This window comes from Phaseolus vulgaris, chromosome 4, assembly GCF_000499845.2.
Source record: "Phaseolus vulgaris cultivar G19833 chromosome 4, P. vulgaris v2.0, whole genome shotgun sequence".
Lineage (NCBI taxonomy): Eukaryota > Viridiplantae > Streptophyta > Magnoliopsida > Fabales > Fabaceae > Phaseolus > Phaseolus vulgaris.
Genome location: NC_023756.2, coordinates 40,548,650 through 40,564,715, shown reverse-complemented (window position 1 = coordinate 40,564,715; position 16,066 = coordinate 40,548,650). Strand labels below are relative to the sequence as shown.

General features: G+C 30.7%; 1 protein-coding gene across 2 annotated transcripts; it reads left to right on the top strand.

Annotated features, from left to right (window-relative positions):
* Positions 1 to 10,558: 10,558 nt before the first annotated feature.
* Positions 10,559 to 15,713, top strand: LOC137837653 (F-box/LRR-repeat protein At3g26922-like). Of its 2 annotated transcripts, none has more exons than XM_068646738.1 (4): positions 10,559 to 10,721; positions 11,349 to 12,329; positions 12,487 to 12,690; positions 15,317 to 15,713. In XM_068646738.1, the coding sequence occupies exons 2-3, from the start codon at positions 11,391 to 11,393 to the stop codon at positions 12,661 to 12,663; spliced, it is 1,116 nt and encodes a 371-aa protein (XP_068502839.1). In that variant the 5' UTR covers positions 10,559 to 10,721; positions 11,349 to 11,390; the 3' UTR covers positions 12,664 to 12,690; positions 15,317 to 15,713. The 2 variants fall into 2 exon arrangements, with proteins under 2 accessions (XP_068502839.1, XP_068502840.1); XM_068646739.1 differs by having other exon boundaries at positions 10,575 to 10,715.
* The last annotated feature ends 353 nt before the right edge of the window (positions 15,714 to 16,066 follow it).

Sequence of the window (16,066 nt, the reverse complement as noted above, 5' to 3'; positions counted from 1 at the left end):
CTGATAGCGAAACACGAATTAGCTACTATAGAGGTCGCGATGGATTGAAAACGAAAGGAAATGCGAAACTTACGGTGTTAGGGCACAATCAAGAACACGGTCGTACTCCGGTCGCAATGCTTGAATGCTCAACAGAGAGAGAGAGATTCGAATGGAGGGAAGATGTGAGAATGTTGCCGATGCTGAGGAAAAGTGGAGTGAAGTGAGTATTGCGTGGAGAGAATTGCTTCAGAATTGAAAAATGAAAGAAGAAAAAGAAAAGAAAAAGAAAAAGAAAAGAAGGGATTAAAGTAAAGCAAAAATAAAAATTAATTATTTGTGTGTAATTTGCGTGGGCTTAACTTTCATATTATTTAAATTTAATTTTAAAACTTTTAGCGTGGGCTTAACCTTCAAATATTTAAATTTTAATTATTTTTATAATTTTAGTAACTGCCATTTCAGCAACGCAACCATTATTATTTTATTTTTTTTAAGTTTACGTGAGAATAACTCACGCTTTCCTCACACCTTATTTAATTTATTTTAATAATGAAGGTTTAATGGACACTATTTAGTGTCCACTTATGGCCTTCAATATTTGTTTGCAGCTAAATTAAGATTTCCTTATAGTGTTCATTTTTTTCTTCAAATAACATATTTTATTATAAAACTTTCAAAATTCTTCAAATAACATATTTTGTTACAAAACATTCAAAATTCTTCAATAACATATTGTTATAGACGGTTCAAAATTCTTCAATCAGAGACCAGAGTTTAACTATACAAAGGACAAAAGTCAAATGCTTTTTTGTTTTAATATTTTTTATTAACTAAAATTATGTTATAAACCATTTTACCTACTTAGAACTATGTTAGAAATCCATTTACTTGATTATTATGATAAATTTAACTTTCAACAATTTCCTCAATTTCTTTTTTGATCTTCCTAATTACCTCGTGAAAATCTTTTTGTAGCATTTGCTTTATTGTGACTTCTTATCTTCCTTGATTTGTTATTGATACTCCACAAGATTTCTATCAAGACTTAACATTTAATCATAGTTAAGCAAAATAATATTTATATTCAAACAATAAAATTATAAAGTTTTATGGAAAGTCCTAACTTAACAACTTGCTAATATAAGTTGGCCTTCATTATTTGCAATTGTTTGAAAATCTCCATATTGTTCTGTGGGAGCATTGACACAACACCAATTTCTGAATTGAAATACATCTAGTAATAATCAATAGACTACCCTCCTTTTTTAGTAATCAAAGACTCACTACAAGAAAATCATGAAATAGAAACCAATTTTTAGAAACCAAAATTAATTAGTTGCTATAGTGACTATTTTAGAGACTAAAAAAAAAATAGTTTCTAAATTAGTTTCTATTATTGTTAAATGGTTTCTAAATTGACATCTAATTAGCAACCAAAGTTTTTGCTACCAAATTTAGAATCTAAATAATTGGTAGTTAAAACCTTGGTAGCTAATTAGATACCAATTTAGAAACTATTTAACAATAATAGAAACTAATTTAGAAATCATTTTTTTTACTATCTAAAATAGTCTCTAATTTAGTCACTATAACAACTAATTATTTTTTGTTTCTAAAAATTGGTTTCTATTTCATGATTTTCTTGTAGTGACTCAACCAAATTGGCCTCAAAAGGTAATCTCTTCAAGTTCAAATTTAGAGAACTTTGTTGGTTCCCCTTTCAATATTCTTTAACCTCTAATATCACCTCCACTAATTCTTAGACACATTCTTTACCAAAGGTTCCCCTAATAATTTCATGCCATCATTCAAAGTTCAACCTTATTCTTTTTTCGGTTAAATTGTTTAATAGTATTATTTTATAAATGGTGAAATGGTCCTTCATGACCTTTGATTTTGACCAAGGAACATTTGAAAAATTTGTTTACCCTTGTAGTTATAGTTATAGTAATCACGAATTCAACTTCCCCTTCCTTCAAATATTTTATTATTGATTTGTCAAACACTAAACAACATAAATGAAATAGTGTAACATCCTTATCACAATCTTTCTTTCGATTAAGATAATCAATCAAAATCTCTCTAACCTTTGATTAAAATTTTGTTGCTTGAAGACTTTGATATCACAATTCAAAAATTCATTAGATATCCCTTGTCTCAAATGTCTTAGCACTAATGCATGATCTTTTTATGACGGTAAAAGCAATTTTTTATGCTAGTTTTAGAATTCCCATATGTACAAGTGACATAGAAAGTTTGTATTTTTTGTGATGGTTATGCAACTGTCATAAAAAGTTCACTTTCTATATCGATCTTAAGAGATTCGTCATAGTAGAATAATAAAATGTTTTATTCTTATGTTCACATTTATTTTCTGATGGTTAAAATTACACTCAAACCTCATAAAGCCTTGTGCACAAAAGCATAAAGTACTCCTAATTGGAACCACTACCAACCTTTGAAGTTCATGCATAACCAATTCAAGATGCTTCTATATCCATAGCCAATAGTTAGGCACTTTCAATATTTCATAATTATTTGAACTACGATAAATAAGTAGGTTCTCAATTACTTTATTTGCTTTCCCACAAATATTTTTCTACAAAGGCAAAATTGTTTGAAATAATGTCAGACACTAAATGTGAACACTCTCTTAATAGGGATTCAAACTTTATGTTTGTTACGTGATGAGAGAGATCAATAGCTTATGCAAAAAAAAAAAAAAGTTTAAACCCTATTTCTCACATCATGGAGAAACGAATCCCTCCAACTAGACCCAACCCGTTTGTTCTTTTTGTTGTATGCAACATTAGAATGAGTCTAAATTTAAATTTAGACCACAACTACTTTTCAAACAACTTCTGAATTAGGATACAATCAATCAACAATTTCAAATTCACGCAAACATTAAAAAATCCCAATCCAAAATAATATAAATAAACACGAAATTTAGACTTATCATACATTGAAGCCAAATTTATAACTAAACACAAAATTGCTGACATATAACTTCTGCAGTTTATATGTTTTAAAACCTTCATCCTAGAGAACAAGACATTCAACAACCTAATGAAGCCATCACACTTATACATTACAATTGATAAGAAAAGAAATGACTAACCTTAGAAGTGTCGTGCAACAGGAACCTAGAAGCGCAATGCAACAAGAACCTAGAAGGCAAGGACCAAATAAAAGGAAAATAGGAGAATGATTGGATATCGAAATGGATTATGAGAAAACCATTGTCCCTATTCACATATACAAACAATGGCTTCATAATGCTTTGAATATTGTCTCACGAAGAGAAAAAAAAAAAAACTATTCAATACTCTAATCAAATTAGACACAAAACTACAATTAAGGAATTCAAACAAAAAACACAAACCATTGAAAATACTTAATAATATAATAAAAAATAAAATAAAACATATTGTAAGGATGACAAGCACATAAACGAAGAAGAGGGAAGTAAAAATGACAAAACACAAACTATAAGAAAATTTGTTATTACCTACTAATAATAACCTACGAATTTGGATATGTATGTAAATTGATACTTACCTACAAATATTACATACAAATTATTATCCATAGGTAATATTGAGTTACCTATGGATTTTTCCATATATAATAATGAAATAGTTGACAAAAAAAATTCGTAGATAAATTTGTACGTAACTTTGGTGGGCTGAGAGAAACAACTGTTACCTACAGATATTACTTATGAATTTATCCATACATAATTACATAAAAATTACAATTTGTCGATGAACGAATTAAAATTCATATGAAATTACATATGGATAAATTCATAAGTAATTACATTAGTATTAATATTATTAATTATTATTAATTTGATTATTAATAACATTATTAATACTAATATTATTATTTTTATTAATTTTAATATTTTTAATATTATTATTAATATTATTACTAATATTATTGTTGTTATTATTATTATTATTAATATTAATATTATTTACATTATTATTGTTTATTATTATTATTATTATTATTATTATTATTAGTTATATAAATATAATTTTTAATTTTATAAATGTTATTATTGACATCATTAATAATATTATTAATATTAATATTAATATTATTATTGTTATTAATAATAGTCGTAATATTATTATGAGTATTATTGTTAATAATAATAATATTTATAATAATATTAATAATCATTATAAGAATAATAACCATAATATGATTGAAATATTTATCTGATATAGTGGTTAAAGATTCTATGTGTTATAAAACCTGAGTTTAACTCCCTCCTCCAACAAAATCTTAATAATATACCTATATATAAAGGGGATTCTTTCCGAAACTGTTACAAATAATTTTTTTTTCTATTTTATCCATTTATTATATCTATTTTACTATTTTATCAAAGAAAATATTTGGTTATTTTGTCATTACATTTGCCACAAAGCATATTTACATTTGTCACCAACAGTTTTCAAAGGGCAGTTTCCAAGGAATAGTTTTGAAATTGATTTAAATAAAGGCAGAAGAGCACGTTCTATTATTATTCTAAAGTTAGTTTTTGGAAAACGAAAATATGGAAAAGAAAATGGGAGTCATGAGTTGTGCTCTCTTCTCATCCTTTTCACGCAATGGAAACAAGTTTTATTTATCTGGGAGAATCAAACAAAGGCCTAACCCCGAACTTTACCTAACAATCGACTGTGGCTTTCAGCGACGACCATGATTTACTATGCAATGACCGCCACTCCTCTACTCTAAAGGACGCCGACCGATCCTCGAAGTGCCATCACCACACCGCCACCATGAAAGTAGAAAACACGGTGAAGAAAGCGAACGCCATTGTGAAATGCTTTGATGGCTCTTTTTCTGATTATGCCCCACAGTTCTGACACGAATCATCACACCCCGATGATAACGATGTTGAAGAGTATTAAGAAATATATATTTACCATTAATGTACAGATTACGATGAGCTGTGTAAACGCAAATCAATTCTCGTAATGTGGGTATCACTAATTTAGTGTCTTGAGTTACGAAAATATTCTCTCCCTCCTTGATAAACTTATATATGGCCATGTATGTATCAAGAATAATACAAAAGAATCATATCTTTGATCATCAATCTCCAATTTTACATCTTTTATATGGTATTAGAGCACCGATCCTGGTGCTCTGAAGAAATATTTCTCTTTCTGTCATAAACAGTCCAACCATGTCCAAAGGCGCAAAAATGTCTGAAAAACCATCTCTCACAGATTCATCACATCCGTATTATGTCCATAATTAAGTTCAACCTGGGCACATGCTCGTTCCAAAAAATTTAATGGATCGAATTATCAATCTTGGAAGAAATCAGTGACACATGCCCTCATCACAAAGAAGGAGCTTGGCTTTGTTAACAACACTCTAGAAATGCATTCACAAGTCAAGAAGCCCCTTGAATTTGATCTATGGAATCAGTGCAATTCCATGATTCTCTCATGGCTTACCTATTTAGTGGAACAAGACATTGTTGTCGGAATGATTCATGCAAAGATAGCCAGGCAAGTTTGGGAGGATCTTTACGATCAATTTTTGCAAAAGAATGCAGTCACCATCTATCAAATTCAAAAATCAATCACGACCATCACATAGTGAACCATGTCAACCGCGTCATACTACATCAAGATCAAAGCTTTGTGGGATGACCTTGAAATGCATCGCACACCCATGACTTGCAGCAATGACAAAGAACACAAAGAGGAACGAGAAATTGACAAATTGATGCAATTTTTAATGGGACTAAATGATTCCTACAATGTAATTCAATCCAACATACTCATCATGAACCCATTGCCTAACGTCAGACAAGCGCATTCTTTGATAATTCAAGAGGAGACGCAACAACACATGGTCTCAGAATCTGGAGAAAGCTTTTCTATTACTACTGCGATAAACAATCGATTGACTGGATGGAAGTCATCGAAAGGAAAGAATTGTGATCATTGTAACAAACTTGGGAACACTATAGAGGAATGTAGAACTCTCAAATTTCATTACACATTTTGTGACAAGAGAGGTCACACCAAAGATAGGTGTCGTATAAAAAATGGGACATGGAATAACAATAATTGCATTTCACAGTAGCAACACAATGACAAAAGTATTGGCAGAAACTCTTCCGCAAATATGGCAGATTCCTTCCAAAATAACAATGAAGGTGACCAACCCAATAATAACATTGTACTTGGGTTCTCCAATGAACAAATTCAACAATTGGCAAAGGTGATCTCCATGATGAATCAGAATTTTGGTAATAGTGACATATTCGCAAACGCAACAGGTATGTTATCAACTAATGCTTTCATTAATTTTATTTCCACAAAGTCATGGATCTTGGATAGCGAAAAGACGAATCACATCTCTTTTGGAACCAAATTTTATCACACACACCACACTTCCCACCATTCATCTAGTTAACTTGCCCACGGGTTCAACTACACCCATCACTGCTACAGACAATGTTAACTTTAACAAGGATATCACATTACAAAATATTTTTTATGTACCATCATTCAATTTAAACCTTATGTCAACCATCCAATTAACTAACACTTTAAATTGTTGTGTTATCATGCTTCTGAATGGTTGCATAATACATAACTTGACTACGGGGAGGATGATTGGCTCGAGTGAACAACATGACGGTTTTTATTACATGTCTCCAGTCAAGAATATTCCTAGATCATTCCAAGTCTCCAACAACATCGACCTATGGCATATGCAATTGGGTCACCCTTCCTCTTCGCGTCTCAAACTCGCTTCCTCTTTATTACCTTCAGTTGTTATTTCTGATCACAATAATTGTAATGTTTGTCCCCATACAAAGCAAACAAGGTTTCCTTTTCCCATAAGTGGAATAAAAACTCATTCTTCTTTCGAGTTGTTGCATTGCGACATTTGGAGTCCACACAAAGTACCCACACAAACAAGACATCGTTTTTTCTCACTATTGTAGACGACTTTACTAGATGCACTTGAATTTTTCTCATGACTCAAAAATCACAAACATAATGTCTTCTGGAGTCGTTTATAACATTTTCTCAAAATCAATTCCATGCAACGATCAAATTCGTTCAAGTTGACAATGGGATATAATTCCTTTATATGTAAGATTTCTTTCATAAAAATGGTATAGAACTTCAACATACTTGCGTATATATACCCTAACAAAATGGGGTGGTCGAACGAAGCACCGACATATCCTAAACACTGCACGTGCTCTTCTATTTCAATCACATATGCCACTTGAAGTTTGGGGGGAATGTGTGTTAACGACAGTCCACATCATCAACTGCCTTCCATCACCACTTCTAAAAAATAAATCCCTTTTTGAAAGACCTCCCTCACTTTCACACCTTAGAGTCTTCGTTTGCCTCAATTACGCCATCGTTGTCCATCCCAAACATAAGTTTGACTCCCAAGCTTGTCGATGTGTCTTTGTTGGCTATCCAAGTAATCACAAGGGGTATAAACTTTTCAACTTAGAGTCCCACAACTTTATCATCAGTCGTGATATTATTTTTCAAGAAACCGTCTTCCCATTCCGACAACAAACTCAAATGGCACCTCCACCTTCCGTCTTACCTAACTTAGCACTTGAACTACCTTCATCCTATCCACATGTCATTCAAAAGGCTGAATACCAACAATCCAAGGTTGATTAATCCTTATTCACCAAACAATGAGGTTCTTCGTTCACTGCATAACATATTTACGTATATGATATTCAATTAACTAGAAATGATCTATGGGAAATGAATCATCTTAAAACATGTATGCTCAAATCAAAGACCTAAGAGATTTGAGGTACTTTCTCGGCATTGAATTTTCATTATCAAAAGAGGGCATATACATGACTCAAAGGAAATATGCCTTGGACATATGTCAAGATGTGGGACTTACAAGTGCACAATCAAATAGTTTTCCAATGGAACAGAGTTTAAAGTTGTCAACTGATGATGGCGAATTACTCAAGGAGCTTACTAAGTACAGATTCCTCGTTGGTAAATTAATATATCTTACTGTGACAAGGACCAACATTGTTTATTTTATTCGAACCTTGAGCCAATATATGAAGGAACCCCACAAACCTCATTGGGATGCAACATTACGTGTCATACGTTATGTCAATGGAACACCAGGACAAGGATTGTTTTTTCATCAAAGAACGAACTCACTTTGAAGGCATTTTGCACTTCTCACCAACAATTTTCCTCTCTCACATTCTATATAATTTTCTTGTACTCAACTCCTTCATTTACACACAAATTTCTTCATACTCATTTTTTTTATCAACGTGTTTATCTTTTTCATCCACAATTATCTTCTTTGCTCACAATATCTGTTCATCCACACTCTTATCCAAATTCTTTCATTCGCATTCATCTCCTTCATCTATTATATTTTTTTTCTATTTTTTTATATTTTATTTTGTTAAAGATGAGACGTTTTACGATAAACTTATTTTGAAATTATCATTGACCAAACTGACGTAATTTAAATTGATATTAAAAACAATTTTATTTAATGTCGACTTAGTCTATGCTAAATTAAATAAATTTTAAAATAAAAAATATTAGGCCAACGCTAAATTAAATAAAAAAAAAACATTAGACTGAGTCAAGCTGATGCTAAACTAAATAAATTTTAAAATAAAAAACACTAGTATCAGCCAAACCGATGCTAAAGTAAATAAATTTTAAAATAGAAAATATTAATGTCGACCAAACTGACGCTAAATTACTTTAATTTAAAAATTTGTTACAAATTAATTGACTTTACTTAGAGTGAGTCTTCAAAATTCGACACATAGATACAATGCAAATCAAACAATATTGATTAATTGGTGTCAACTTTTAGCCAACGCTAAACAACTATTTTCTTCTGGTGCACAATAAAAGATAAATAAGAGTAATCAAAAGAACATATGCAATTATTATTTTTTTCATTACTTATGAACAAAAGACATTACAAAGATAAATGATTTTTATGTAATATATTTCTCTCACCCTTAAGAAGAAAATTAGTTATAAAATGAGAGTTTGATTAGAGTTTTAAAAACATGTTAGAAGATTTTCATAATTAAGTCTATTAGAAGTTTATAGGAGGTCATCTAGTAACTTTATAAATAAGTTTACAAACACTTTCTAAAAGGTTTTAATGGTGACCAAGAGAGAAAGACAAGAGTAAAAAAAAAAAGATAACAAATATTTTGTTTTTATATTATTTTACCTCTAACTTGAGTTACATCAAATTCTCTCCAATACTAAAGACAAGGTAGGTGTTTCAATAAACAATCAAATGTTTAAAAGTATTTTTAGTATGACAGCTACACAAAGTTTCTCCATATTATTTGTCAATCTCCCATTAAGTTTAAAGACAAGTGCACAATATCTCTCCAGGTTAAGCACATTAATCTCTCAAGAATTTACAAGAAATCACTTTCTCTTTCTAGATCCTTTAGTGAATGACTTTTCTAAGCACTTAAAAACTTAAAAGAATGAAGAAATTGTGAGCATATGTATGCTTGTTAATCTCATTCACCTATCAATATCTCATATGGATTGTGCACTTTTATTTATAAGCATTCCAAAAAGATCTATTATGACTTAGAACTTTTCTGTTTAAAGTTTTTCATGTTTAATATTTTTCTAACACTTCAATGATGAACTTCTTTTGTGTGTAGAGAAATGACATCATTTATCTTAACAATCCTAAAGTCATACTTATACTCTTTATCTTCGTTTATAGACTTAACGATACAAAAATAAAGACTAACAACACTGCTAAAATTTCACACTATATTAAATACATTATAATAAATATTTAATCCAAAATTTCTTTACTTATAAAAATATCTTGATAGTTGTGTTTAATTTAGAATTTAATATTTTCTATATCTCTAGCAAAAAAAAATCAGTCAAACGTACTTCTTATTCTTTTTTTGAGTGATTCCATCGTACAAATAATCAACTCTTGTCATCTTAATGTATTCCTTCATTTAAATAATTTATGATCAATTCTCTTACTTCCTATTGAATATTCTTTTTATTGATGACAACAACATAAACAACATTCATCAGTTCACTGTAGTGCATTTATTTTCATTTTGTCTCATGCATGCGTAATGTTTGAAAGATTACTTTTATAGATTTAATAAATAACAATGGTACACTGGTATATAATATTTTGATTCTCTTAATATATTTTTTTGTTAAGATATCTCAATTATTTCTGTTTTCATTTTTATATTTAATAATGTCGTGGTCTTATAAGTTTGTTCTTTCTTTATTTTTGTCTTATTGTTAATTATTTATTTGATGGGTAAGCAGAAACTATTGGAAGGAAATATAATTATATATATATATATATATATATTATATTGAGACAATATAAAAAAATTTAATAACTAAAATAATGAAATTTATATTATATAAAAAATGATTAAAGATGTAATTTAAATAAAGTATTATATTAATAGAAAAAAAAATTAACTCAAAATAATAACAAAAATTATTACTTATAAAGGAGCGGAGAGGGGAATGTGTAATAAGTAAACAATGAAGTGGTTTTTCGCTAGCTCTGCGGCGCTTTAGTACCAAATCGTTTCATCTTCTCATGGATTCAAACCCTAAACCAACATTCCATAGGAGAATTTGAAGCGTCACTTTGTAACTGTGCCATTTCCAAAGGTCAAGGTATTTCTTTGGCCTTCTCCCTTTCTTTCTTACCAATTATTTTAGAATGACAGCAACAAAAGTTAGTTTTTTTGGTATAATTATGATCACTTCCCACAGGGTTTATCATCAGATGTTAAAATTCTTTAGAAATGAGAGAGTAAATAGTTAATTCAGTTCTCAAATGTGTGAGAGGTGATCAATTTAGTCTATATGAATCAGTATAGTGAGTTCTTTCTCATTTCTGTTCAAATTCCAATTATTGTTTGACTTATCTGGTAATCCTTTTTAAGAGTCTGCTGTTAGAAGGATTTTTTATTGGAAAAAGCTCTATGTTTTCAATGAATCAAGAATATGGTCTGAAAAGCAGTTTTATCTTGTATCCAACCATGCCTGTATAACTTGTATGCAATCAGTCCCTCAGTGATAAAGTGATAATAAGTAATTTAGTTTAAAGACTAGAGTGACAAAATTTTGAATTTTCTTATTTTCAGATATTGATGTGGTATTGTTTTTTACACCTTGAGGAATTAAAATGGTTGTTTGCGCTATAAAACTGAAAAATATTTTGGAGAGACTATTAATTTCCTTCAATTTAAAGCATATATGAGATTGAGAAGTATTTTTTTCTAATGTTTCTTTGATCAGATATCTGTAGAAGAAGGAAAAGGAAAAGTAGGGAACTTGATTATGAAGATAAAGAAGAAACCGAGGAGGAATAGAAGAGGTAGAGAAGAGGAGAAGGACAGGCTCAGTGAATTACCTGACTGTGTTCTGGTCCACATTATGGAATTTATGGACACAAAATATGCTGTTCAAACTTGTGTGTTGTCTAAAAGATGGAAGGATCTCTGGAAACATCTCACTACTCTTGCATTTAACACATTCTTCTTTAATAATGTCACCAATTTCAGCAAATTTGTGTCTCATGTTCTGTCTAGACGTGATGATTCCATTTCCCTACTTAATCTTGAATTCACTCGTCGTGGTTATGCTCAGCCCCAGCCCCTGAATAGACTCATGAAATATGCGGTGCTGCACAATGTTCAGCAGTTAACAATCTTTATAAATTTAAACTTCAAACCCAGTTTTGAGTTTCGCCCTTACATCTTTTCCTGTCAGTCCTTGACATTTCTTAAGCTTTCTGTTAGTTCTTATGACCCTTCCATGATATTACTTCCAGAATCTCTGAACATGCCAGCCTTAAGAAGCTTGCAACTTGAGTCTGTCACTTTTACTGCAAGTGGCAGTGATTATGCTGAGCCATTTTCTGCATGTCACATGTTGAATAGTTTGATACTTGAAGGTTGTTCGTTGCAAAATGATGTAAAATTCCTCAGTCTATGTAATTCTAACCTTTCCAATTTGACCGTAGATGGTAGCTTTGAAGCAGGTTTTTTCCAAATTGAGCTTTCTACTCCAAACCTTAGTTCTCTCTCTGTCTTGGGTCATAACAATCATCCATTTCTTTCCTCATGCAATCTTTCTTTCCTTGAGGAATTAACCATTGAGACATATGGATATACATGTTTTCACAAGACAGAGTTACTCATCATAAGCTGGCTGCAAGGGCTAACTAATGTAAAGATAATGACAGTGTCTGTGCGTGCTCTTGAAATAATACTACAAGTTAGTTACTATACTTTTCCTCTTTACCTCTTTATTTTTTCATAAGGCTCATAAGATTCTTTTGTTTTTATGCTATTTTTTTTCCTATACTCAGTCTTGCAATTAAGAATGTTGATTAAAATATCAATTTCAATTTCAATTTTCTCTATCTCTGTAGGATCTATCAAAACCTCTTGCAGCGAGCATTCAACGTCCTTGTTTTGTTCAATTGAAGTCATTGCAAGTGAAGAAACCACCACATGCAGATATATCTAATGATAGATTAAACAGAGCATTGGAGTACTTACTTCAGAACTCTCCACTGGCCAGAATTGATTTTCTCGTCACAAATTGATGGAGATATACATGCTTAACTCTTGGGGTATAAAATATTTCAAATTTTTCAGTTTTACTTTGTTTGGGTTCTGTTTTTCCATGATATGGTGATGCACTTATTTCCAAGTTGTATTTGCACGGGTCCTTGTCTGCATGTCATCAATATTTTTTTTTTTCGATTTAGCAGTTGAAAATTATAAAATTTAATAACCTACCACCATGTGAAACATTGTTTTTGAAACACAATTTTCATTATTTTGATGTTGGAGTCTTGTAGAATGATGAGCAAAATATTCTGTTTACAACTGAATTGAGGCTGCATTAGAAAATTTTATTTGGGTGCTTTTGAAATGACAATGATAACAACTAGGCCCAAATCACTTAACGGTCCAAGTGTAACTGCATAATACAAATGTGATTGAAAGACTATCACAGTTATTAAGTATATTTCGGGCTTTATATTGTTTTATTTTTCCTCCAGTGGTTATAATTAGCTCAATATGTTCTGTTTTATTTTCCTTCAAGTGGCTATGGTTAGTCCGATGTTTTACCCTACTTGTATCTATTTAAACCTAACCTCTTTGGAGTCTAGGGACAAAAAGAAATACAACTGTCTCTTTTAATTAATGTAAAATATGTCATCATACATTACATCTTGTTTTTTATGGTTAAGCTCTGTTAAATTGGTCATTGTTCATTTTCTAAACTTGAGATACTTTTTTCTGACTGCAAACAAAATGTTTGAGCTACCTACAACTGTGCTTTAAAGAATACTTGAAACTTAATTCTGTGATTTGATTCTCAGACCTCAAATCTGGAACCTTGAACTTGGTTTAAGTTTGACTGATGAAAGTTAGAAGTCCATTTCATTTTAATGTGCTAGACTATTTTGAATGGTTGATGAAACTATAATTATTCCTTAAACCTGACAGCATAATTTTACAAGTTGACCATTTATTTTTGGCTGAATTTCAATTCGGTTTTTTGTTACTCTTATTTACGGCTGCTTTGTTCGATTAATCTTTTCACTGTGAACACCTCTGTTGACTAAATGCTAAAGTTTATAGACTGTTAGTTTCTGTATTCATATGCTCAAGTTCATGATGATAAATCTGTGAGAGAATGCTGGCTGCTTCTAGACATATATATGTTAAATAGATGACCATTGTGTTGCTGTGGAACTATGGCATAGTTGATTTTGCGTGAAACACCTTTACAGGGATATGACAGCTACTTTTGCCATAGTGGTTATGAAAATCATGCAAAGCAGTCACCCTCTGTTTGTTCTTTTAAAAGAAACTCCTAAAGATTCTCAAAACAGGGTGTCTAACGTGTTCTGTATTTGCATCTTTCTTTACTAAACCAAACTTGCACTGGGCACCCATTTAATTGAATGCTTCCAACATGTCCGGCAAAGGAGACTGTCTTTTGCAAATTAATAATTTTGTTCTTTCAAGTATCTTCTGTGTTCTTTGGGTCCCTGTTTATCTGTTTCTTTTTCTTTCACTGATTCTTTGCATATCTCTTTTTCTTTAATCTACATTTCCTTTTTGGTTGTCTTTATTTCTCTACTTTTGTCCAAATCTCTGAACTATGAGGCTTACTCTCTGATTTTATTCTGTAAGTTGTGGATTGTGTACTTTTGGTGAACTTTGCTTCTTACTATATGTTTGTACTTTATAGTTTGTTTTCGATATTATTTTTTTAATTATATTCTGCAGTTTTCTAGGATACTTTTGTTTGTATAAGGTTTTTTTTTACTATATCCACCATGCTTCTACTATAGACTGCAATGACATCTGCCATATTTTCATCATAGACTTTTGACTAGTCACTGTAAGAAACTGGAATGGGTGCTTAAAAATTGTAATTGATCTAATTTCATGTACATTATGCACTTCTAATTTTTATATATAAGTGACATACAATATACGTTTTTAGTTGCAATACTTTCTTGGACTTAATTTCATTAAGCATGCATAGGGTTTTTGTCACCATACTGACTTAATTGCATTAAGCATGTGAAGTAGTGTATCTGCATTGCTAGAAAAAATTCAGTGTTTCCGAGTTCTCAGATTTCAAAGTCCAATTCAATGCTTGACACTTGTATGATAGGTTTCTCATATGTAACAGTTTTCTATTCCTTCTCCTCTGCTAATCCAATATAGTTTATGTGCTGTCTTCCAGAAAATTCACATTTATTTTTGGACTTGTCATGTATAATCTGTGCAAGGTAATAGTCCTGTTGATTTTAACTTTTTATGTATGTTTTTTATAAGATAATGGTTAAAGAGATTAGTTAACTGATTAAGTGAACATATGTCTGAAACTTCTTGTGTTTTAGTCAGTTTGGCTCGCAGTGGTGTAGCTTTAAATATTGAATAAAATTAAGCACTCTTAACTTAATTACAATTTTTCAAATTATGTATTGTATTGGCATAAATTTTCCAGGGAATGCCTCTAACATTACCAGTTCCATGTTTCTAGTTTTTGCTTGCATGTTTGGTGTAGTGCTTTGGCATTACAAGTTTGAGTTGAAGCCCAAGAAGATTTACTACTTATGGCATGTCATTTTCTTAATTTGACTTATTGAAATGTTTGAAAATTTCTTGGTATAGGTTTACCCCTACTGCAAAATTGGTTTTGACTAATATTAACTCATTCTTGTTTAGGTTCCTTGTCCATACGCCCTTGATCCATGCAGTCAAAGGATCCGATGTGGTTCAATATGGTGACAGTCTGTTGTTTCCTGGAAGACATACCTAAGGATAGGTTAGGTTACTAGTGTAGTTAACAAGATGGTAGCTGGAAGCTTGGAACTGTTCCCTTAAACTAGGTAAAAGAAAGCAGTTTGAGAATTCATCGCTGCTATAGGTTTTCTTTTTCAAATTTTATTTTCCATTCGGATCCATAGCTAATTCGAGTCCCAAAAACAGTCTCCAAAGTTCAGTTTTGACAATTGAACATAAAACCAAATTTGTGAAGAATCTCTCTCCAAACTATTGGAATCTTTTGGATATTCTCTTTTTATATAAACATATAAAAAATATGACATTCTGTAGTTTCAAATATCATTTATAATTTGTAGTTTTTAATCTATATTAAATGCTGTCTGAACCATCTTTTAAATTTAGTATCCTACCGAAATGGTTTTCTAGTACAATGAAAGATTCCATTTTTTATTAGGTGGTATTCTACCAATTTTATTTACTTCGAGATATATGAAAATTAGATTGAAGCATTTTCTGTATTGTATCAACCTATTATTAATATTGGAAGCCTCTTTTTTTTTGTTGAAGTTCGGTTGGAATGCTTTCTAAACAACTAAGTTATTATATATTATTTGTGGGTTCAAAGAACCCAGTACAAACCTGTGCAGAAATTTATATCTTATCATTTTAAAATATCTTTTGTTTCAAAGA

Coding starts and splice junctions, on each gene's coding strand:
- LOC137837653 (XM_068646738.1), top strand. CDS start 11,391: ATGAAGATAAAGAAGAAACCGAGGAGGAATAGAAGAGGTAGAGAAGAG. Junction 12,330..12,486: donor CTCTTGAAATAATACTACAA/GTTAGTTACTAT, acceptor CTATCTCTGTAG/GATCTATCAAAACCTCTTGC.